The 22,921-nt window shown below is 57.5% G+C and overlaps 2 protein-coding genes across 7 annotated transcripts; both read left to right on the top strand.

Moving 5' to 3' along the window:
- Positions 1-1,865: 1,865 nt before the first annotated feature.
- On the top strand, positions 1,866-12,996 carry ANKRD13D (ankyrin repeat domain 13D). 3 transcript variants are annotated; one of them, XM_043925366.1, is made up of 15 exons: positions 1,866-2,107; positions 2,652-2,787; positions 2,906-3,030; positions 3,959-4,004; positions 4,099-4,242; positions 4,457-4,646; positions 9,621-9,687; positions 10,056-10,137; positions 10,359-10,420; positions 10,529-10,659; positions 11,482-11,639; positions 11,736-11,852; positions 11,944-12,107; positions 12,187-12,275; positions 12,626-12,996. In XM_043925366.1, exons 1-15 carry the CDS (start codon positions 2,018-2,020, stop codon positions 12,837-12,839), a joined length of 1,815 nt encoding a protein of 604 aa, XP_043781301.1. In that variant the 5' UTR covers positions 1,866-2,017; the 3' UTR covers positions 12,840-12,996. The 3 variants fall into 3 exon arrangements, with proteins under 3 accessions (XP_043781301.1, XP_043781290.1, XP_043781312.1); XM_043925355.1 differs by having other exon boundaries at positions 2,906-3,048; XM_043925377.1 differs by lacking the exon at positions 10,359-10,420 and having other exon boundaries at positions 2,906-3,048; positions 10,056-10,147; positions 10,606-10,659.
- Positions 12,997-13,120: 124 nt separating this feature from the next.
- Positions 13,121-21,748, top strand: SSH3 (slingshot protein phosphatase 3). Of its 4 annotated transcripts, none has more exons than XM_043925326.1 (14): positions 13,121-14,124; positions 14,682-14,719; positions 15,247-15,478; positions 16,418-16,536; positions 16,623-16,694; positions 17,032-17,097; positions 17,182-17,370; positions 17,450-17,543; positions 17,793-17,921; positions 18,001-18,047; positions 18,819-18,965; positions 19,133-19,333; positions 19,414-19,687; positions 20,758-21,748. In XM_043925326.1, the coding sequence occupies exons 1-14, from the start codon at positions 14,059-14,061 to the stop codon at positions 21,028-21,030; spliced, it is 1,947 nt and encodes a 648-aa protein (XP_043781261.1). In that variant the 5' UTR covers positions 13,121-14,058; the 3' UTR covers positions 21,031-21,748. The 4 variants fall into 4 exon arrangements, with proteins under 4 accessions (XP_043781261.1, XP_043781252.1, XP_043781272.1 ...); XM_043925317.1 differs by having other exon boundaries at positions 14,679-14,719; XM_043925337.1 differs by having other exon boundaries at positions 14,679-14,719; positions 19,807-20,787.
- Positions 21,749-22,921: the final 1,173 nt, after the last annotated feature.

Below are 22,921 nucleotides of genomic sequence, written 5' to 3'. Positions count from 1 at the left end.
AGGGCTTGGGACTTTTTAAAGAAGGTGGAGGCTAGAGAGAGCTGCAACAGTGATGGCTGGTAGGACCTGATTTTATTTTTTTTATTAAAAAATATTTCTTTTTAACACCAAAACCATTTGTATTGGGGTATAGCCAATTAACACTGTTGTGGTAGCTTCAGATGAACAGCAAAGGGCCTCAGCCGTACACATACATGTATACATCCATGCTCCCATTAAGGCTGGCATATAACATTGAACAGAGTTCCAGATGCTAGGCAATAAGTCTTTGTTAGTTATCCATTGTCAATATAACAGGGTATACATGACCTTCCTAAAGTCCCTAAGTAGCCCTTCCCCCCAGCAACCATAAGTTTGTCTTCTAAATCTGTGAGTCTCTTTCTGTTTTGTAAGTTCATTTGTATCATTTCTTTTTAGACTCCATATATAAAGGGTGTACTATGATATTTTTCCTTCTCTGTCTGACTTACTTCACTCAGTATGACACTGTTAGGTCCACCCACATTGCTGCAAGTGGCATATTTCATTCTTTTTAAAGGCTGAGTAATATGCCATTGTATATCTGTACCACATCTTTATTCATTCCATGTCTGGTAGGGCCTGATTTTAGAGTTCTAGACATTCAGAGGCCTCTGCTGTCATAGACCCAAGGACATTATAACGACTTGATGGCACCACAGTGCAGGGTAGCCAAGTCATCCCAGATAACACAGGAATCACTTGGCCACAATGAGAGGGCAAGGTGAGAACGTTAACTAGGGCCTCACAGCCCACAGACAGACCTCAAACATCTAGATCAAATGGCACGACCCTTTTATAAACAGAGAAATGGAAACCTGAGGGTCAGCCTTGGCCAAACCCAGCCGCTGCCTCATCAAGTCTGGGGCCAAAACCAAGGCTAAGGCTAGGGTAATACACCAGAGCTTAGTAAGGCCTGCACCCTGGTTCCGGTGCGGGAGGAGGGGGCTGGCCCTGATTTCGAAACTCTCCTTCCTCTCCTGACACTGGGAGCAAAGTGCAGCCTCTGCAAAAGGGATGCACGCGGCAGCTGAAAGCAGCCACCTCGCAGTGAAGGGCCCTCCGAAGGTCTTGAGCTAGCCAGGCCGGCTCCCCACCCCGCCCCGTACTCCCATTCCTGCCTCCCGTGCGCCCCGCCCCCATCCCCCAGGGCAGAGTCTAGCCCAGGAAGGGGGCTTCAAGCAAAGCTGGTGAGCATTTATGGGCATCTCAGAAGTGACGGGGTTGTGGCCAGCCAGCAGCTCGCATCCCACCCGCACAGTCAGGCACGTTCGGGTACCCATGGGGCCTGGGGTAGGAAGATCGGGCGCATGGTCAAGGCGTGGAGCTGCCGGGGGAACTCTGGCGACCCAACAGCTGCGGGACCGCGGGCGACCCAACAGCCGCGGGACCGCGGCCCGCCCAGCACGCAGGCGCGCAAGTGCGCGCGCACGTCCGCTCGCCGGGCCGCCGGGCCCCCGGCCTCGCTTCTTCCCCTTCCGGACCCGCGAGGACTGGTCTGCGCCGTGCCTGGGTCGCCCCCTGCAGGGCGCGGGCTGAGCTGCAGCCTAGCCCTGCCCCCCGGAACGCCCTCCGCAGACCCCTCCCGGCCGAGACCCGGGGCTGAGACCCGGGGCCTGGCTTCTGCCCTGGCGCCCGTGGTCGGCGGCGCTTGCTTGGCGGCGCTTGCTTGGCGGCGCCCCTCGCCCGTCCCCGGCGCGCGCCAGCCCCGCCGAGGTCTCGATGGCTGCGAAGCAAGGCGGGCACCAAGCCCGACGCCCCGCCCCGCCCCGGCGCCGCCCCGCCCGCCGGGCCCTCCCTCCCCGCCGCCTGCGCCACCGCCGCCGCCGCCGCCGCCGCCGCCACTGCCGCCGGGGGCGCGGGGGCTGCGGTGGGCGCAGCTCCGGCGCGGCGCGGACTGGAGGTGAGGGGGCTGCGCTAGGTCCCCAAGCCAAGGGGGGGACCGGGCCGCCCCCGCCGCGCCCGCCCGCCCTCCCGGGATGCGGCGCTGAGGCCCAGCATGGCAGGCCCGGGTCCCACCTTCCCGCTGCATCGGCTCGTCTGGGCGAACCGACACCGAGAACTGGAGGCCGCGCTGCACAGCCGCCAGGTGAGGAGGCCCACCAGGTCCCGGGGCCGTCCTTCTGGCCACCCCCCTCCCCTAAATCTGTGGTCTCCATCCCGGAGGCCGCCCGCCCGGCTCCCTCTCCCCGGAGGTCCAGAAGTCCAGGTCACCTGCCCCTCGAGCTTGGGCTTCTGGCCTCGGGACTCCCAGCGCTGGGCCTGGCCCTACCGATCTCCCCACTTCGCACTGCATCCAGCCTCCGAACTCGCGCTGCACCACCCCTGAGCCCAGGCTGAGAAAAGCAGCTTGGTCCTGGTCCTCAGGCCAGCCCTGACTCTTGACGTCAGCGGCTGCATCTCTACCTGACCAGACGCCCCCCTCCACCGGGCCCCCAGCTCTGACCCTGGCAGAGAGCAGGAGAGGTGGGCAAGCCCTTCCCACTTGCCCCCCTCTCTTCCCTTGCCAGGACGCTCAGGCCACCAGTGCCATTTCCACCGCCTGTCTGCAGTGACTCCCGCCCCTGTTCATCCCCGCGGCCTCCTTGCCCCAGCCTCTTCTTACTTGCCCTGCTGTGTCCCATCTCCCCCAGCACGACATTGAACAGGAAGACCCCCGGGGGCGCACCCCGCTGGAGCTGGCTGTATCCCTGGGGAACCTGGAGTCCGTGAGAGTCCTCCTTCGACACAATGCCAACGTGGGCAAAGAGAGCTGTCAGGGCTGGGCAGGTACTGCAGAGGCAAAGAGGGGCTTCCTTGAGACTGGCAGCAGGGGGTGGTGTGGGGGAGTGAGCAGCCCAGCCTGGGGCCATCTAGGGAATGCCCCTCAGCCGCCTGGTGCCCCCAGTCCTGCAGGAGGCCGTCAGCACTGGGGACCCTGAGATGGTGCAGCTGGTGCTCCAGTATCGGGACTACCAGAGGGCCACGCAGAGGCTGGCCGGCATTCCGGAACTGCTCAACAAACTCCGCCAGGTGCAGCAGGGCACGGAGGTGTGGCCCGTGCGGGGAGCGTGGGGCGCCACGGAGGGGGCCATGACAGACTCTGTGGGGTCACCCCTCCAGATTCAGCTGTGGAATGACACCCAGCCTGTGCAGCATGCTTTTCTGACCCTATCAGTGGGGTCCCTCCCTCTGGACCCCAGCCCAGGGTCAGGCAGGAAAGAGGGGCATCCGGCCCTGTGGATGAGAGCGGGCCCTTTGGAAGGAAAGCCTTTGCCAACATAGAAGGTCCTCGATGATGTGTCATCTCGATGTGTCTCTGTGGTCCAACTCACCCCCGACCCCAGCCAAACCCTGCCCAGGAAAGGGTGAGCCTAAATAGGTCTGTGAGTCCTCAGGCTATCAGCATCTGCAGGCCAAGCGGCCAGGCTCAACCCCACCACTAGCCTGCTGATATGCCAGAAATCTCAACAGAGCTTTAGGGGGTGGGTCTCCTGGTTCTTGCACATTTCCTGGAAGGAGGATTTCATCCAACGTAGCAGATGTGGCCTGGACCCCCGTCCTCCCTTCTCAAAGCACACGATGGGCGAGGCGAGGGGTGCCCCGCTGGGAGAGTTCACTGCCTTGTGCCCTGCACCCCAGGGGTTAGGCCCAGAGGGGTCACTGTGTCCCATTTTCAGATGAAGACTCTGGGACCCAGAGGGGGCAGAAGCGCCCTCAGGCCCCCCAACAGGTAAATGGTGGGCTTGAGCCTGGCCCCCAGGCCTGCAGATGCTGATAGCCTGAGGACCTGTTTAGGCCGCACGTGGCCCACCCTTTGCTTGGCAGGGTTTGGCTGGGGTGGGGGGTGAGCTGGACCACAGAGACACATCGAGACCCGCCAAGGGGCTGGGTGCCCTGTGGGGCTGGCCCCCCGGCTGCAGGCAGGGAGGGCCCTGAGCGGCGCTCTGGTCTCTCTCAGGCCCCCGACTTCTACGTGGAGATGAAGTGGGAGTTCAGCAGCTGGGGTGAGTGGGGACCTACCGCTTGGCTCCTGGGGGCCCGGGATGGGGCCTTGGGGAAAGAGCGCCGGTGACCTCCGTGACCCCCCACCCCCCGCAGTGCCCCTGGTGTCCAAGATGTGCCCAAGTGACGTGTATCGCGTTTGGAAGCGGGGTGAGAGCCTGCGGGTGGACACCAGCCTCCTGGGCTTCGAGCACATGACTTGGCAGCGTGGCCGGAGGAGCTTCATCTTCAAGGGCCAGGGTGAGCTTGGGGGGCCGGCCTGCGGCAGACCAGGGCCCCCAGCTTTCCTGTGAGTACGGTGCCATCTAATGGAGGTGGGGTGGGGGGACCCAGAGCCTGAGGCCACACCCGGCAGCAGCGGGCGGCTGAGGGGTCCCGGGGTCGGAGGGCCCTGCGGCCGCCGTCTAAACCTCACACTGATCGGTCACCCTCACACCCCCATGCCGGCACGCAGAGGCCGGAGCCTTGGTGATGGAGGTCGACCACGACCGGCAGCTGGTGCACATGGAGACGCTGGGGCTCACGCTGCGTGAGCCCGAAGCGCTGCTGGCCGCCATGCGGCCCAGTGAGGAGCACGTGGCCAGTCGCCTCACCTCTCCCATCGTCTCCACACACCTGGACACTCGCAACGTGGCCTTTGAGAGGTCAGTTGGGGCCTAGCCGTGCCATGGGCAGGGCTCTGGTTCAGGCCTCTGGGAGGCTGAGCCACCGGCAGAGGCCGGTCGGATGGGGCAGGGGGCGGTCACTGCAGGCCCAGTGACTCCTGGACCACCTGCCAGTCTCAGACCTGTGACACCTTCAAGCCCCTGCACGCCTGTCTGTTCTGGCAGCTGTCTCCTGGGGAGGAGGCTAGGTCAGGGTGTCCCCAGTTTCCTGACTTCTGACCTCACATGCTTTCCCATAAGACAAGGATTAGGGCTGTGACCTGTTTGCACCAGAGCTGGCTTCTCAGGGGTGCAGGTGTGTCTAGGCCAGAGTCCTTTGTGGGTGGGCCAGGATCCTATCCCCTCAACAACATGTACCCCAGTTCCAAAGCAGACTTCAGAAACACTTTTAAAAAAAGAAAAAAACAGCTCTCTTGAGATAATAATTTTGTATACCATACACTTTACCTGTTTTAAGTGTACAATTCATTGGTCTCTAGTATATTCACAGGTGTGTACCACATCCAACTTTAGAACATTTTTGTCACCTCAAAAAAGAAACCCTGTCCCCTTTCATCGACTCCCATCCCCTTATCCCTGCCCCCAGCTAATCTACTTTCTGTCTCCATAAATTTCCCTGTTCTGGATTTTCATATGAATATAATAATACAATATGTGCAGTCTTTTGTCACTGGCCTCTTTGGCTTAGCATAGTGGTTTCAAGGTTCATCCAAGTTGTAGCATGTAATGACTTCATTCCTTTTCATGGCCAGATCCATTGTATGAATACCCCACATTTTGTTTATTCATTCGTCCGTTGATGGACCTAAGGATTATTTCCACCTTTTGACTGTTGACTATTAGACTATGAATAACGCTGCCCTAAACGTGAGTGTACAAGTTTTTGTGTGGACGTATGTTTTGATTTCTCTTGGGTATTTACCTAGGAGTGGAATTGCTAGGTCATGTGCTGATTAAACACAGATGTTTAATTGTTTGAAGAGCTGCCAGAGTGTTCATTGAAGGGGCTGTGGCATTTTACATTCCCATCAGCAGTATATGAGGGTTTCAGTTCCTCCACATCCTCACCAACACTTACCACTCATTTATTTATTTATTTTGGGGTTATCACCATCCTGGGGGGTATGAAGTAGTATTCGTTGTGGTTTTGATTTACATTTCCTTAATGACTGATGACACTGAGCAACTTTTCATGTGCTTGTTGGCCATGTGTGTATCTTCTTTGGAGAAGTGTCTATTCAGATCCTTTGCTCATTTCACAAATCAGGTTATCTTTTTATTATTGAGTTACAAGAGTTCTTCATGTATTCTGGATATAAATCCCTTATCATGTACATGATTTGCAAACATTTCCTCCCATTCTGTGGGTTGTCTTTTCACTTTCTTGATGGTGAACTTTGAAGCACAAAAGTTTTTAATTTTCATGAAGTCCAGTTTATCTATTTTTCCTTTTGTTGCTTGTGCTTTTAGTTTTATATCTAACAATACTTTGTTGTCAAATCCAAAGTCGTGAAGATTTTCCCTTATGTTTTGTTCTGAAAGTTTTCTGGTTTTAGCTCTCACATTTAGCTCTTTGATTTATTTTGAATTAATATTTGTATATGGTGAGAGGTGAGGGTTTGGCTTCATTCTTTTGTATGTGACTATCCACTTCTCCCAGCTCTATTTGTTCAAAAGAATATTAATTCCCATTAAATGGTCTTGGCACCCTTGTGGAAAAATCAGTTGACCAGAGACAAGTGGGTTTATTTCTATATTCGCAATTCTATTCCACAGATCTGTATGACTCTCTTTATGCCAGTACCACATTATCTTATTAATCACACCTTGTTTCATAATAAGTTTTTGAAATCAGAACATATGAGTCTTCCGACTTTGTTCTTCTTTCTCAGGATGATTTTAGGTATTCTGGGTGGGTCTCTTGCAATTTCATATGAATTCCAGATTCAGTTTATCTGTTTCTACAAAGAAATCAGGTGGGATAGTGTTTGTGTTGAATCTGTAAAGCAGTTTGAAGAATAGTGCCATTTTAATAATGTTAAGACTTCTGCCATGAACATAGGCTATCTTCCCATTTTAGATCTTTAATTTTTTTTCAGTGATGTTTTGTAGTTTTCAGTGTTTCGCACTTAGAGTAAATAAATTTATTCTAACTAATTTATTCTTTTTGATGCTACTATAGATTATTTTCTTAATTACATTTCGAATTGGTCATTGCAAATCTATAAAAACATAATGGAGTTTTGTATACTGATCTTATATCCTGCAACCTTGTCAGACTCATTTTTTAGTTCTAAAGGGTTTTTAGTGGATTCCTCATGATTTTTCATATGTAAGATCATGTCCTCTGTTAGTAGTTTTACTACTTCCTTTCCAATCCAAATCCCTTTTATTTCTTTTTCTTGTCTAATTGCTTTGTCTGGAACTACCAGTAGAATGTTGAATGGGAGTGGCAAGAGCAGACATCTTTATCTTGTTTCTGACCTTAGGGGCAAAGTTCAGCCTTTCATCATTTAGTATGATGTTAGTTGTAGGCTTCCCTTTGTCAGGTTGAGGAAGTTCCCTTCTGTTCCTAGTTTGTTGAGTGTTTTTCTCATGAAGGGGTTTGAGTTTAGTCAAATGCTTTTTCCGTGTCTATCGATATGACCGTATGACTTTTTATTTTTATTCTATTGATATGTGTTGTTGTTCGGTCACTCAGCCGTGTCCCACTCTTTGTGACTCCGTGATTTGGAACACACCAGGCTTTCCTGTCCTTCACTATCTCCAGAGTTTGCTCACACTCATGTCCATTGAGTCGATGATGCCATCCAACCATCTCATCCTCTGTCGCCCCCTTCTTCTCCTGCCCTCAATCTGATGTTGAACCAGTCCTGTATCTCTGGGATAAATTTAGCTTTGTCATGGTGTATAATTCTTTTCATATATTGCTAGATTTGGTTGGCTAGTATTTTGTGTCCATATTCATAAGAGACAATGTTTTATAGTTTTTTTGTACCATCTTTGTCTGACTTTAGTATCTGGGCAATGCCTCAGAATAAGTTAGGCAGTGTCACCTCCTAGTCTATTTTTTGCAAGAGTTTCTGAATAATTGGTGTTAATTCTTCTTTAAAAGTGTGGTGGGATTCTTTGGTGAAACTGTCTGGGCTGGTCTTTACTCTGTGGGTAGTTTTTTTGTTTATTTTTATTTTTACTACTTCAATCCCTTTTCTCATTACAAATCTATTAGATTGTTTATTTCTTGAGTTAGTATTGGTAGTTTAGGTCTGAAAGTGAAAGTAAAGTCGCTCAGTCGTGTCCGACCCTTTGGGACCCCATGAGCTGTAGACTGCCAGGCCCCTCCATCCATGGGATTTTTCCAGGCAACGATACTGGAGTGGTTTGCCATTTCCTTTTCCAGGGGATCTTCCCGACCCAGGAATTGAATCCAGGTCTCCCACACTGCAGGCAGACTTTACCATCTGAGCCACTGGGAAAGCTCTAGGTGTCTCTAGGATTTGTTCATTTCATCTAAATTATCTAATTTGTTGGGGTACAATTGTTCAACATATTGTTTTATTTATAATCCTTTTTATTTCTGTAATGTCAGTGGTAATGCCCTCTCTTTCATTTCCGATTCTGGTAATTGGAGTCATCTCTCTTTTCCTGTCAATTCCATTGATCTTTTCAGAGAACCAGCTTTTGGTTGAATCATTTTCTCTATTGTTTTCCTATCCTTCATTTCATTAATTTTCACTCTGATATTCATTATTTCCTTCCTTCTGCTTGCTGTGGGTTTAGTTTGCTATTTTCCCAGTGTCGTCTTATGGAAGATTAGGTTACAGCTATACATTTCCCTGTGAGCATTGCTTAAATTGTGTCCCACAAGTTTGGATATGTTGTATATTCATTTCCATTCATCTCAAAGTATTTTCTGATTTTACTTTTGATTTATCGTTTGATCCGTTGGTTATTTAGGAGTGAGTTACTTTTCACATATTCATGAGTTCCCAATTTTTTTTTCTGTTTTTAATTCTAACTTCATTCAGTCGTGACTGGAAAACATCAGTCCGTCAGTTCAGTTCTCAGTTGGGTCCTACTTTTTTCGTCCCCATGGACGCCAGGCTTCCTTGTCCATCCCCAGCTCCTGGAGTTGGAGAACATACTTTGTGTAATTGCTTTCCTTTTAGTTTTGTTGTGGTTTCTTTTATGGCCAAGCATATAGTCTGTCCTGAAGGATGTGTATTCTGTTGTTGTTGGGTGGAATGTTCTAAGGACATCTATTAAGTGTAGTTTATAGCGTGTTCAAGTCTTTTGTTTCCTTGTTGATCTGCCTACTCCTTCTTTCCCTTCTTGAAGATGGGGTTATAAAATCTTCAACTATTATTGAGTCAGACATTTTTTTTAAAATTTTTATTGTGGAAAATTTAAAGCACATAGACTAGTATAATGTATTCATCACTCAAACTTTAACATGTATCAACATTTTGCTACTTTTTTTTTTTTGGCTGTGCCGTGCAGCACGCGAGATCTTAGTTCCTTGACCAGGGATCGAACCCATGCCCCCTGCAGTGGAAGCACTGAGTCCTAACCACTGGACCACCAGGGAATTCCCAACATTTTGCCAATCTTGTTGAATCTACTCTTCCACGCTTTTTTCCTTTTTTATTTTCCTTTATTTTAAAGCACATCCCAGATGCCTTATCATTTCAACAGTACATGTATCTGTACGTGACTGTACAGATAAGATGTTTTTAAACTGAGCCCTAACACTGTTAGCAAAAATGAACAATTCCCCAGTACTTCCTAGTCCTCAATGCTCTGTTCATTTGTCCGAGCTGTCCAGGCAGCCTCTTCAAGGTTCCTGTGTGTTTCACAGCGGGAAGGCTAATTGGAGGGGGTCTTTGGAAGGGACAACTTTGGCCAGAGTTGGGGGGTGTGAGTCCTCATGAGCTCCTGTTTGGTCTGTTTCAGGAACAAATGTGGTATCTGGGGCTGGCGGTCTGAGAAGATGGAAACCGTTAGCGGCTACGAGGCCAAGGCAGGAGAGCCTAGTGGTGGGGGCTGGGGTAGGAGACAAGGCCCAGGAACTCGGCCCCTTCTCCGCATCCACCCCGTGTGGAGGGAGAGACTGAGCAGTCCACGGGCTCCGGAAGCCCCGTGTGGCCCCCGCTGAGCCCACAGGGATCACCCACAGCACAGACCCCCACCCAGATCACCAAGATGAAGCGAGGAGTGTTTCCCCTCGTTAGTGACTCCCTGGGGTTCAGACCCCTCTGCCTCCACTGCGGGGAGTGAGATCTCACCTGTCCCTGGGGACAGTAGGCCTTGGGTCCTGTGCTAGTGAGGCCGAGTGTGGGGAACAGGCTCTGAGCCCCCAGCTCCCCGTGTGTCCCCCCTGCTCCCCAGGTGTACAGCGCCACCAACGTGGAGCTGGTGACACGCACACGCACGGAGCACCTCTCTGATCAGGACAAGGCGAGGATCAAAGGTAAACCCAGGTGCGCCTGCCTGCTGCCCAGTCACACCGTATGGGCGGGTCACCCATGTGTGGGGTCAGGGCCAGAGTGTCTGGGCCAAGCTGGGAGGCGTCCCCGTTCCCATCTACTCTGCCTCCCACTGCCCGGGAGGCTCCCAGGGTGGAAGGTGGGTGTGGGCAGTCTGGGGGCAGTGGCCCCAGGTCCCCTGATGGGCTCCACCCCTTCTCCTTAGGGGGAAAGACTCCATTCCAGTCCTTCCTTGGCATGGCCCAGCAGCATTCCTCCCACAATGGGGTGAGCCAGGGCTGGGGGGCGGGTACTGGGGGCCTGCTGGCAGGGGCCACTGGGCAGGGCCAGGCCAGCGCCTCCAGAGCGCTGAGCCTGGTCCTGGGGCCCACGCAGGCTCCTGTACAGCAAGCAGCCAGCCCCACAAACCCCACAGCCATTTCCCCCGATGAATACTTTGACCCCAACTTCAGCCTGGAGTCGAGGAACATCGGCCGCCCCATTGAGATGTCCAGCAAAGTACAGAGGTGAGGTCTGGGGGCTGGTTGCAGGCTTCCCTCTGTGCCCCAAGCCGTTGTAGATTCCCCTCACACCCGGGGCCCCCTGGAGTTGGGGGGACCACTCACCCAGCCAGCTGCCTTCTAGATTATTCCCTGGGGGTAGGGGCCTGGTCTGCTTTGGCTGCCATGGTCCTCAGCACCCAGCTTGGGGCTTTGCTTAGAGGCCTGATCGCTCTTCCTGGTGAATGAATGAATGAATGGATGGCTTTCTGTTCAACTGAATGAGCACCTGCTAGGGGCCAGCTTGTGCCAGAGGGGAAGGGCACGGGGCTCTCACACCTCCTGGCTTTGGGGCCTGAGGAATCATCTTCCCCTCTGAGAGTCTAGACCCCCCCTCAGTAAAATGAGAACAGTCGCATCTGACCATCCGCTCACAAGATGCCGGGAGGCCCCGATGAGCTGTGAGGTCTAGCACTTCCCATGAGCCCGGCACTCTCCTGGAACTTCACGTGGGCTCCCTCAGCCAGGGGCTGGGATGTGACCCTAGTCGTACAATCCTAAACTGTGTGTGTGTGTTGGGCGGGTGCTGGACCCCAGAGGAAGTGATGTGCGAGGTGCTGGCTGTGGGCTGAAGAGGAGGATGGGCCAGACTGAGCCTGGGGCCTGGGGACAGCCCGGGCTGTAGGGCCAGAAGGACATAAGCTCCCAGGGGAATCAGGCAGGGGCCGCTGAGCAGAGAAGGGGGCCCCCCAGGCTAGGTGGAGAGCATACGTAGAGGCAGAGTAGGTGGGCCTCAGCAGAGGGGCCACCAGAGCTTCCTCGACCCACATCCTGCGGCTGGCCGGGCAGGTTCAAGGCGACACTATGGCTGAGCGAGGAACATCCGCTATCCCTGGGGGACCAGGTGACGCCCATCATCGACCTGATGGCCATCAGCAATGCTCACTTTGCCAAGCTGCGTGACTTCATCACCCTGCGCCTTCCACCCGGCTTCCCGGTCAAGATTGGTGAGAGGGTGGGCGGGGGCAGCAGGAGGGTCCCAGGCAGCCCCCACCCCCCAGGAGTGGTGGCAGGGCTGGCTCAGGTGGCCTGTCTCCTCACAGAGATCCCCCTCTTCCACGTGCTCAACGCCCGCATCACCTTCAGCAACCTGTGTGGCTGCGATGAGCCCTTGAGCTCGGTGTGGGTGCCGGCGCCCGGCTCTGCTGTTGCAGCTTCAGGTACCGCTGCGGGCAGGCGTGGGGCCATGAGGTTCACCCGCCTCTGTGTGCCGGGGAGGGGGGCTGAGCACGACCCCTCTGCTGTGCCCAGGGAGCCCCTTCCCCTGTGAGGTGGACCCTGCCGTGTTCGAGGTGCCTGAGGGGTACAGCGTGCTGGGTGCAGAGCGCAGCGAGCCCCTGCGTGACGAGGATGATGACCTGCTGCAGTTTGCCATCCAGCAGAGCCTGCTGGAGGCGGGCACAGAGGCGGAGCAGGTGGGCTGCAGGCTGGGGCCGGGCCCTGGGCGTGGGCCGGGGTAGCAGAGGTGACAGCTTAGGGCTCTGGCTGCTGCAGGTGACTGTCTGGGAAGCCCTGACCAACACCCGGCCTGGCATCCACCATGCCCAGGCCGCAGCCTACGAGGAGCAGCTTCAGCTGGAGCGGTGAGCTCGCTGGGACCTACCAGGGCCAGGTCTCAGCCCTGCCCTGCCTCGTGGGTCCTGCCAGCCCTGGGGGCTCTTGGCCGGTGGAGGGTAGGGAGCAGGGAGGTGCTGGCCGCAGGACCCCACACCCTCTTTGAGGCCACGCTCCATCTTCAGGGCTGCCCAGCAGGGAGGGCGGCAGGCATGAAGCCTGAGGAGACAGGACCCTGCCTTGTCTCTTCTCTCGGGTCTTCCGGTCCCAGCCTCTCTGCCCTTATCTGCACCCTCCACAGCCGTGGCCCAGCCCTCCGTCCCCTCCCCAGCCTTAGCGCTCACGGGTCTGCTCTCCCCTCTCATGCCTGGCCTGGAAGGGCCCTCCAGGAAAGCCTGCGGATGTCCACAGAGCCCGGGGGTCCAGGCTCCCTGCACCAGGTGCCCCCATCCCCGGCCCCCCCCAGCTTCGAGGAGCAGCTTCGCCTGGCCCTGGAGCTGTCCTCGCGGGAGCAGGAGGAGCGGGAGCGCCGGGGGCAGCAGGAGGAGGAAGACCTACAGCGGATCCTGCAGCTCTCGCTCACGGAGCACTGAGCCCCGCCCTCGGGAGGGTGTCAGGGCTGCTCACCCACCCACTTTTGTAATTTATTTATTTATAAACACTCAGCTGCTGGGCTCAGGGGGCCTGGAGCCCTAGATGGGGGGAGCTGCCCTTTGACCAAGAAGGAAATAAAGAGACCCCAGCAGCAGGCTTGCTCTGCTCAGTGTGGGGTGGGGCTGGCGGGGCCGGGGCGGGGTGAGGGGGGTGTGTACCAAGGCAAGACACTGTGGGTAATGGCCTTGGGGCTTGGATTTGAATCCTGACCGTGGTCCCCTTGGCCTGTTTCCTCAGCTTTAAATGCGACCCCCTCCAACACTCAGGGCTGCTGGGAGGGTACGATGAGCCGACAAGTGTCAAATGCCCTCACGGGGTAGGAGCTCTGTGAACGTCAGTTCCCCTGAGGCTCATCGCACCTTCTGGAGACCCGGAATTCCCCGGAATCGGGAAGGGCAGAGGCTGGTTCTCCAGGTGGCTCGGAGGCGGTGCCCCCGCAGACCAGACCTGGGTTCCTGCCCCTACCTACCTGGCAGGTTCGACTGCAGTGACAGACAAGTCACTTCCCTCAGCCGCGGCCCTGAACCTGCTCAGCCCCGCCCAGCTTACCTCCAAGGTGGCCCCGAGGACCCCTTGTGAGCCTGTGGGTTTGTTCTAAATCCAGCCTGACACCCCTCAAGCCGAATGGAAGTGCCAGGAACAACCAGCCAAAAGAAATAAGTCTGGGGTTGCTCCACTTAAGACCCACCGTGTCTGGTCCTCTCCAAGACCTGGGTCCTCAGCCCTGCCTCCCTGGGCTCCACCTCTGCGGGGTAACAGAATGGTTGAGGCCCAGAGCACAGCTCAGGTGACCCAGCCGGGCGGAGCCGGGGACTGGGGCGGGGGCGCCTCCTGGGAGGAGGGACCGAACCCTGGAGCTCTGCGTAGGCTGCCTTTTCCCGCCGCGGAGGCTCTGCACCTCACCTGCGCCCCGCCCCCGGCCCCGCCCCCAACGTGCCTTGAGGCGGAGACGCGGAGGGAGGGGCGGTGGCCACAGCGTGCGGGCTCCGCAGGCAGGGCTGGACGTGTGTCTGGCCCTTTAAGGTCCGCCCCGAGGAGGTGCCAGGCCCTGGTGGCGCCGGACTCTCCTTCCTGGTCCTGCGGGGCAGGGACCGTCTGCCCGCGGGGCCGAGGGAGGGCGTCGCGCCGTCCCGGCCTAGGGGCCCCCGGCCTGGCCCCATGGCCCTGGTCACAGTAAGCCGCTCGCCCCCGGCCAGCGGCCAGTCCACGCCTGTGGGGCCCACGGTGAGTCTGGCTTGGCTGTGGTCCTACCCACGCAGTTGGCTGCCAGTTGGGCCTGGGGGAGTGCTTGCTGCCCACGGGCAGCCGCCCCTCAAGCCTGGGGGTGTGCGGAGGGGGCCTTCACGTCTCAGGCTGGAGCGGCTTAGGGGATATCTTGAGGCAACCAGGAACTCGGACCACGGCAAGATCCAGAGCCCCGAGCGCCCGCGGAGGCCCTAAGCCGTTCTGGGCCCAGACCTGGGCCAAACGCTCAGTCATCTTCAGCAGCGCTCCCACTCCCTTACCTCTGGTTGCCAGCCTGGACCTGGGCCCGGCTCCGCCAGTGTCTCCATGTGAAAAGTGGACTGGAACAGAAAAGGATCTGATACCTTTTCTGGTTCCTTTCCCCACTGCGGGGGGGGGGCGGGGGGGTTAAGGAAGGAGGGAGGGCAGAGAGGAACGAGGGAAGAGGGCGGAGTGGGGGGAGTGTGATCCCTGCACTCCCAACCCCAGCACCCTGAACCTGGGGAGGAGTCCTTTCCCATCACTTCACTCTGCCCTGGGGGCTGCCTTCTCAGCAGGACCAGGTGTCCCAGCGCAGAAGCCGGCTCCAGCGAAGGTGAGCGCCTCTCCCCACACACGCACCTCCATCCAGCCACCAGGCTTGGCCACTGCCTTCTGGGACTTGCAGCCAAAGCCCACTACTTAGTATGTGGGGGCAGAGTTGCTAGTGGGCATGGCTGGCTGCCTTTGCTCCCATCTTCCCCCAGTCAGTTGAGGCTCCTTCATCCACTATCCTGGGCCTGGCTCTGGCCAGTGGTCCCGCGTTATGGGGCAGGATGGGACACCTGGGTCCGCACCAAGTTCACAGTTATTTCTTGAGTTAGTCAGATGGGAAGGGAAAGTTGGGCTCGAGGCTTGAGAGCCTCCAAGGCAGTGGTTCCCCAAGCACTGAGGCAGCATCACCTGGGAACTGGGTAGGGATGCACCTTCTCAGGCCTCCACTCCAGACCCGCTGACTCTCTGGGGATGGGGGCCAACACCTGATTTAACAAGTCCTCAAGGCGGTTCTGGGGGGTTGGCTCCCCCGTCCTGAGGGGTGGGATGGGCCATCTCGGTGTCGCTTTTCCCCTGCTTCCCTGCCAGGCAGAGCTTTGCAGTACTCCGAGGGGCTGTCCTGGGACTGCAGGATGGAGGGGATGATGGAGATGCCTCCAGGCCCAGCCCAGAGCCAGCAGAGGAGCCCCCCAGGGAAGGTCAGCCCCACGGGGACCAGACAGACAACGGGCACGGGCCCCCGAGTCCTGGCAAGCAGGAGCAGAGTCAACACCTGCACCTCATGGTGGAGCTGCTGAGGCCACAGGACGACATCCGCCTGGTGAGGGCCCCGTCCAGAGCCCTCTGGTCCCCTGAAAGGGGAGAGAGCCACTCCTCAGGTGGGAGGGGAGTGTGGAACAGAGCCAGTGTGCGTTTGGAGAGTCGTGGTGTGAGGGCAGGGGGCACCCTGGGGAGCGTAGAGGTTACCCAAACCGTGATGACTGCTGTTTCAGCTAGAGTTGTTTTAACAGGCCGAGGTGGTGTCTTCAGGTTTCTGGAGAGAGCTGGGAGAGGATGGGGAGGTTTGTCCCACGTGAGCCTATAGGGCAAGATTAGGACCAAGAGCGGGGAATTACCTAGAGGCGGGTTTCTGTTCAACCAGCACAAGACCTTCCTGACCGTGTGCGGTGTCCACAAAGGGACTGGTGCTCAGGGGGGCCTGCTAAGCACCCACCTTGGGCTGGTGTCCTGGAAGGGCCCACGTGGGGATGGGACACAGGTGGCAAAGTGAGAACCTGGATGCCTGTGGAACATCTCACTGTCTACAGCAAGATGGGAAAAACGAGACAAAGTCAATCTTTTGTAAGACAGAATTCATTTCACGGAAGCACCATCGTTTATTGTGAGATTGGGTCCTTAATATTTCTTTGGTAACAAACATTTCTTGAATCAAATTATGGTAATGGTAACTGGAAAGGTATTTTTTAAACTTCCTTCCTAGCAGGAAGAAAAAAAAGGGTGATGTCATGCCCACGCTCCCCTTTTTCCCCCCACATCCCCTTTGAGAAAACTCTTTTTAAACATTTTAATGGACCATGAAATCCCAAAGCTGGGAACCACTAGACTGTAACCACTGATCTGGTATCTGCGGAGGGAGGGTGGGTACAGTGGGAACAGGTGGAGGTCTGCTCCAGACCCAGATGTGTGTCGGGTGGGGGTGGGGAGAACAGGTCGCCTGGGCCACTGCAACCCCACGCTTCTTCTTTCCCGTCTTCCCCAGGCAGCCCAGCTAGAGGCGGCTCGGACCCCCCGGCTCCGCTACCTGCTGGTCGTTTCCACCAGAGAAGGTCTGAGTCAGGATGAGACAGTCCTTCTGGGTGTGGACTTCCCTGACAGCAGGTGGGAGCAGGGGGAGGAGGAACAGGAGGGCCCGGTGGGGAGGCGCTGGTACTGATGGACAGCTACTTGCCCTGTGTCCCTGCCAGCTCCCCCAGCTGCACCCTTGGCCTGGTCCTGCCTCTCTGGAGTGACACCCAGGTGTACCTAGATGGAGACGGGTAAGAGATGGCACCTGGAGAGAAGGGAGAGGAGAGAGCGGGGCCAGAGGGTGAAATAACCAGGTGTGATGTATGCCTGGGGGGTTGGTACTGGGGAGCAACTGCAGAACTCCAGGCTGGACCTACTCTCAGCTCCACCGAAGATCCACTGGGTGAGCCTGGGCAAGTCACCTAACTTCTCTGGGCCTCAGCTGCCCCATGTCTGCAAACAGGGCTCATTTTGAAGCTCAGACGATGTGTACACGTTCTGAGGACCAGCCTGGTTAGGTGACTAATGGGTAGGCCTCTCGGAGGCGCTGTTCTAGAGCCAGGTCCCACCCCACCGGGTCTCCCACAGGGGCTTCAGCGTGACCTCCGGGGGGCAGAGTCGGATCTTCAAGCCTGTCTCCATTCAGACCATGTGGTAAGGGGCGTGGCTCCACCGTGGCCGCAGGGGCCAGGGAGGGCCGCTGGGAGGACGGTGTGACCGGCCTCCCCTCTGTCCCAGGGCCACGCTCCAGGTGTTGCACCAGGCGTGTGAGGCGGCTCTCAACAGTGGTCTTGTGCCAGGGGGCAGTGCCCTTGCCTGGGCCAGCCACTACCAGGACAGACTGAGCTCTGACCAGAGCTGTCTCAATGAGTGGACGGCCATGGCCGACCTGGAGTCTCTACGGCCTCCCTGCACAGAGCCCAGCCGGTCAGTCCGGGGAGGGGGCTTGGGGGGAGGCGCACGGCAGAGCGGGGAAGGACCCTGCCCTGACAGGCTCGGGTCCCAGGCCCTCAGAGCAGCAGCAGATGGAGCAGGCGATCCGGGCCGAGCTGTGGGAGGTGCTGGACGCCAGTGACCTGGACAACGTCACTTCCAAAGAGGTGGGCCGGGTGCGGGGGTAAGGGGGGAGCTGGGCCCTGGGTGGGGGCCCTCCGGCTGGGTGCCAGAGTGGTCGTCTCTTTGGAGCCTTCCCCTTTAGCTCTCCTCCTGTCTGAGCTGTTCCCACGTGCCTGGCCTCAGCTTCTCTGCCACGATGGGACACAGTACTGACCTCAGAAGCCCCAGAGGGGAGGCTGGGGCATAGGAGCCTTGTGAGGCACCCCAGCCTCGCCTCCCCCGCCTGCCTGCAGATCCGCCAGGCCCTGGAGCTGCGTTTGGGATGCCCTCTCCAGCAGTACCGTGACTTCATCGACAACCAGATGCTGCTGATCATGGCCCAGCAAGACCGGGCGTCCCGCATCTTCCCCCACCTCTACCTGGTGAGCTGCAGGCTGGGGGTGGGAGGTGGGGATGGCCAGAGCCGGCAGAGACTGAATGACAGGCTCTCCCTGTTCCCAGGGCTCAGAGTGGAACGCAGCGAACCTGGAGGAGCTGCAGAGAAACAGGTGGGGTTTCCAGCCCTCTCAGGACTGCCCACCCTCCGTCTTCCCCAAGGAGAGACCTGGCCAGAAACTCCCAGAACCCTCTCCCAGCTGCTAACTCTGCTTTCAGCTCTGCCCCAGGGCTGCTCCCCTCCTGTGGGCTCAGGCCCGGACAGGCTGGTCTGCTGGCAGCTCCCTGGCCCCCCCTCCCCTCTCCCCAGCTCTAAAGCAGAAAAGCCCCTCTCTGCCTGACCACGTCTCTTGGAGAAGGAAGGGCCCCTCTCCGGCTGCCTGCTCCTGACACTTCAGTTCCTTGTCCACCATGGGCTTTCAGCAACCCTATGACAAGGGTCATAGGTTTTAGCTATTGCCCATCCAGCCAGGCCTAGCGGAGCTCAAAAACCCTTCTCTGGGGACTTCCCTGGAGGTCCAGTGTTAAGACTCTGCACTTCCAATGCAGGGGGTGTGGGTCAGGGAACTAAGATCCCACATGCTGCACAGTACAGCCCCATTTCCCGCCCCCCCCCCCCAAAAAAAAAGGCCCTCTCTAACTGACTTCTGATGGTAAGATAAGATAAGGGCTTGTGCTGCAGACAGCCCGCAGCTACCTGGAAGGCGGGGGCAGGGAGGGGAGGACAGTCCTCAAGCCCAGTGGGGTAAGCCGATGTGCTCAAGGTCACAGTCACCCCTCTCCCCGCTGGGACTAGACCACGCCCCCAACCCTCAGCACCGGGAACACCGAGCGCCCTGCGCGCGCGCTGGCCCCGCCTCAGCCGGCTCGTGCCTGGGCTGCAGGGTGAGCCACATCTTGAACATGGCCCGTGAGATCGACAACTTCTACCCCGAGCGCTTCACCTACCACAACGTGCGCCTCTGGGATGAGGAGTCGGCCCAGCTGCTGCCCCACTGGAAGGAGACACACCGCTTCGTGGAGGCCGCCAGGTGCTGCCCCGCCGCCCGCCACGCCTCAGCCGCCTGCCTGCCCTGCCCTCCACTTTGCTGGCCCCAGGGCCCTCCCCCCCTTTCCCCTCTGCTCTGGGCTGCCCTGCCCCCACACGGCACAGCGACGGGGTGGGGAAGGGGAAGCTGACCGCGTATGGCCTCCACAGGGCACAGGGCACCCGGGTGCTCGTCCACTGCAAGATGGGCGTCAGCCGCTCGGCTGCCACAGTGATTGCCTACGCCATGAAGCAGTACGGCTGGAGCCTGGAGCAGGCTCTGCGCCACGTGCAGGAGCTCCGGCCCATCGCCCGCCCCAACCCCGGCTTCCTGCGCCAGCTGCAGACCTACCAGGGCATTCTGACTGCCAGGTATGCGGTGGGGGGACAGGGAAGGGGGTGTGGGGGTGGCCGCTGGGTCACCAAAGCTGACTCAGGGCCCCCCCTCGCAGCCGGCAGAGTCATGTCTGGGAGCAGAAAGCAGGTGGGGCCTCCCCAGAGGAGCCCTTGGCCCCCGAGGTCTCTACACCGTTCCCACCTCTTCAGCCAGAACCGGGGGGCAGTGGGGAGCTGAATGCCGTGGGGTCAGAGGACAGCCAGGCAGCCCCAAAAGAAGCACCTGGGTCGCGGCCCCGTATCAACCTCCGTGGGGTCATGAGGTCCATTAGCCTCCTGGAGCCGCCCTCCGAGCTGGACAGCCCCTCCGGCGATGCTGACCTGCCAGAGGTGAGGCTGCGGCCACTGGAGGAGCTGGGCTGAGGCAGGGTGGGGGCCAAGAGGAGGAGGGGGTGGGTGGTGGGAGGATGAGAGAGTCCAGGACTGAGGCTTGGCTTCGCCCTGAGCAGGGGGCTCCTGAGCAGGCGGCTGTGCCCTGGTCTGCTCCTTTTCATCCCCTCAGCAGCGGAGGAGACACAGGGCGGACAGGTGAGCCCCGCTCTCCACGGGAGCGGGAGCGCAGCCTTGGGACAGGGCCATCTGGTGGGCGCCACGGCCCAACAGGCCTAGGCTGGTGGCTGCAGGCAGCTCTCAGCCTGCCGAGGGGACTTGCTTCCTGAGGCTCAGGGCTGCCCAGACTTGGGGGAGCATCCTCCCCAGGCCAGGAGCTGCACAACCAACTGCTGAACCCAGACGGGTATGGACAACCTCAGCACCCCCTCCCAAAGCAGAGGGGCAACCCATTGAAGGATGGGGTGCAGAGTGGTCACAGCACTCACACAGCCAAAGTTGCGGCTGGAGAGCTGAGCGCTCTCGCTCTGCTGAGAGCGGCAGGGCACACGTGTGAGACCAGAAGCTGGCCCCTGCCTTGGAGTCACCTCACACCCCGCTGCAACTTGAGGCCAAGGTGGCTGACCCGGAGGAAAGAAAAACAGCTCATCTCACAGAGGAAGGGGACATATGGGAGAGGCTTCCTGGAGGAGATGGCACTGGGTGTGGAAGGCTGGGGGGAATAGATGGTTGATGGGGGGTGTCAGTGTTCCTAAAGGCAGGGTGTCCTCACTCAGCACCCATCTCAGGGCCTGGCATGGAAGATGTGTCCCTTGTGGCACACAGGACGGGCTGTACAAAGCAGTGGGGGCAAGAGGAGGAGAGGGGGGCTAAGAAGGGCTTCTGGGGGCCACTCGGGGGCAGGTGAGGAGCAGGAGCAGGAGGCCTGGGGTGCTGCCTTCCCTCCTAGGGAAATCTGACCTGTCAGTAGCTCAGTGTTTCTGTATTCACTCAACAGACATTCTGCATCTACCCTGTTCACGCCCAGCCCTGGAAAGACTGCCCCTGACTCTATAGTCTCACTCTTCCAGGTTTTCTCTTCAAAAGAATCTTCAGATGAGGAGCCTCCCCAGCCCTTCCCTCAGCCCTCAAGCGCCAAGGGAGGCCGGCAGGTCCGCAGGGGGCCTTGGCCTGCCCTGAAGTCCCGCCAGTCGGTGGTGGCCCTCAACAGCGCCGCCCTGGTGGCCAGCCGGACCCGGGCCTTCCAGGAGCAGGGGGAGGCCGGCTGTGCGTCCACACCCAGGCACCAGAAGATTGTGAGGCAGGCCAGCGTGGATAGCAGTGGGGAGGAGGGAGAGGCGTGAGCCCTCACGCGTGCCCATGCCCCCTTAGACACAAGTCGAGGCGCCCAAGCACAGCTCCTGGGGCGAGCACCCCTCAGTCCTGCCAGTCTGTTCACATTCCTCTTAGGAGGAGGCCGCAGGCTCCTGTCACTACAGCCTCAGCGCCTACAGCCTTAAGTCTCTGACCCATGTCCACCTCTCCAAGGGCTCAAGATTTTCTCCATATTTGGGGATATGGTAGAGACTGAAGGTGCCTTTGCGGGCAACAGTACCCTAGCTTCATTCTCAACTGCTGCCTGAAACACACACTTGAAGCCACAGATTTAAAAAACAGAGTTTCCCAGTGCAGAAAGGCTCAGGCTCCCTCCCTCTCCCACTCCCGTCTGCCTCATCTCCCCAGCCCCGCCATTTCATTCCTGGGGCCCTCCAGAGAAGCAGTGCCCCCTCGCCCACCACCCGCCCCCGCCCCCCCCCCCAACCAAGGCCGAGAGTAAACTCAGTCCTCAGTGCCCGGACCCCTCCAGTGGGGCTGGCGGTCGGCCTCGCTCACACGCCCTGTGAGCAGCCTGAGTCTGCTGCTGCCCCAGCGCCCTCACCAGCACTGCACTGGAGCCCAGGGCACCAGGCCAAAGAGAGTCTTCTTTGTGCTTCATGGCCTCTGGCCAGTTTTTCACAGTCTTAATAGTATCTCGCTTTGTACTCAGAAATAAAAAACATTTTCATACCATTTTCAATTTTATGATAAAGCCTGTCAGTCCACTCTTTCTCTGGTTACACAAGGAGTCTGGCCTCTCATTACCCCTTCCAGTCTCCTCACAGTTCCCAGGTATCTTGTGACAGGCCCATGTGGGCAGTGGTGTGTTTGGGGTGGGGTGGGAGGAAGAATGGGGAAGAGAAGAGAGGAGGCGGGAGCTATCTCCCTCATCTCCCAGGGCAGGGCCTGGGTAAATGCTAGCGGCACACACCCCCTCAGGCAGGTCAGCAGGGGAACAAGTCTACACTGGGCAGCAGGTGCTTGACGCTGTTGGGGCAGCAGAAGGGAGTTACCTACGCGGAAGTGGAAGCTGCCAATGCCTATCTGGACAGGACCGAGCCTGTCCCGGAAACAGGTTCCTTTCAGACACACTTTGGGTCCCAAGAATCTTCCTGCTACAATGCAAGAGAGCCTCATTTTTCAAGCCAGCCCACCACTGCCAGGGAAGAAGGAGCCTTGACGGGCCCTTCCCTCTGCCGAGGGGTTCTTTCTGTGCAGTTACAGTGTTCAAGAAGAGTAGGCAGGTCCATCATTTTCACTTCTCTTCCTGCTTCCCAAGATAATATAACACGGTGCCCTATAACACTAGTTTGGTTGGGGGCGGGGAGTGGGCGGGTGCAACTCCTTCCCTCGCAGCAGACCTCACAGATGGGAGCTGGTAGCAAATGTTCTTGTTAACTGAGATGTCATGCTCAGTTCTAAAAGTGAATCTCTCACCCAGACCATGGTTGGACCCCCAGCCCTGCTCTAACCCTGGTGGACAGAGACTTGGGTTGTAGCCCTAGCTTTATCACTTGCATGTTACTTCACCTTAAGTCCCTGTTTCTTTCTGTAAAACTAAAGGATTAAACTAGGAGATCCCTATGCTTCCCTCTCCTGCTTTGATATTTTAACAATACACGTCACCTATACATTGACAGAATTCAGCCTCAACGTGCTCTCTAGAAGAGGAATCGTTTTCTGTGGGTAGCAGGTTCAGGGTCACAACGTGAGGTTCAGAAAAGCTAGATCTGACTCTTGATCCACTAGGCTGATCCACCCTACTGAGCTGTCTGCAGACAACCCTGGTTCCCACCCAGGCTGCCCTTTCAGCAGTCCGAGGCCTAGGCTGGGGGGAAGTGGGGGTGACAATGTTGGGCCGGAAGTCAAGGCCAGGCC

The sequence above is a fragment of the Cervus elaphus genome, chromosome 2, assembly GCF_910594005.1.
Source record: "Cervus elaphus chromosome 2, mCerEla1.1, whole genome shotgun sequence".
Taxonomy (NCBI): domain Eukaryota; kingdom Metazoa; phylum Chordata; class Mammalia; order Artiodactyla; family Cervidae; genus Cervus; species Cervus elaphus.
Note: the sequence above shows the minus strand (reverse complement) of the source record. Positions and strands in the feature narration are given on the sequence as shown.

What these genes read in the sequence shown, in the direction of transcription:
- SSH3 (XM_043925317.1), top strand. Translation starts at nt 14,059, where the DNA reads ATGGCCCTGGTCACAGTAAGCCGCTCGCCCCCGGCCAGCGGCCAGTCC. An exon ending in GTGGACTTCCCTGACAGCAG is followed by an intron (nt 16,537 to 16,622) that starts GTGGGAGCAGGG and finishes TGTCCCTGCCAG; the next exon opens with CTCCCCCAGCTGCACCCTTG. An exon ending in GTCTCCATTCAGACCATGTG is followed by an intron (nt 17,098 to 17,181) that starts GTAAGGGGCGTG and finishes CCTCTGTCCCAG; the next exon opens with GGCCACGCTCCAGGTGTTGC.
- ANKRD13D (XM_043925355.1), top strand. Translation starts at nt 2,018, where the DNA reads ATGGCAGGCCCGGGTCCCACCTTCCCGCTGCATCGGCTCGTCTGGGCG. An exon ending in GGACAAGGCGAGGATCAAAG is followed by an intron (nt 10,138 to 10,358) that starts GTAAACCCAGGT and finishes CCTTCTCCTTAG; the next exon opens with GGGGAAAGACTCCATTCCAG. An exon ending in CTCTGCTGTTGCAGCTTCAG is followed by an intron (nt 11,853 to 11,943) that starts GTACCGCTGCGG and finishes TGCTGTGCCCAG; the next exon opens with GGAGCCCCTTCCCCTGTGAG.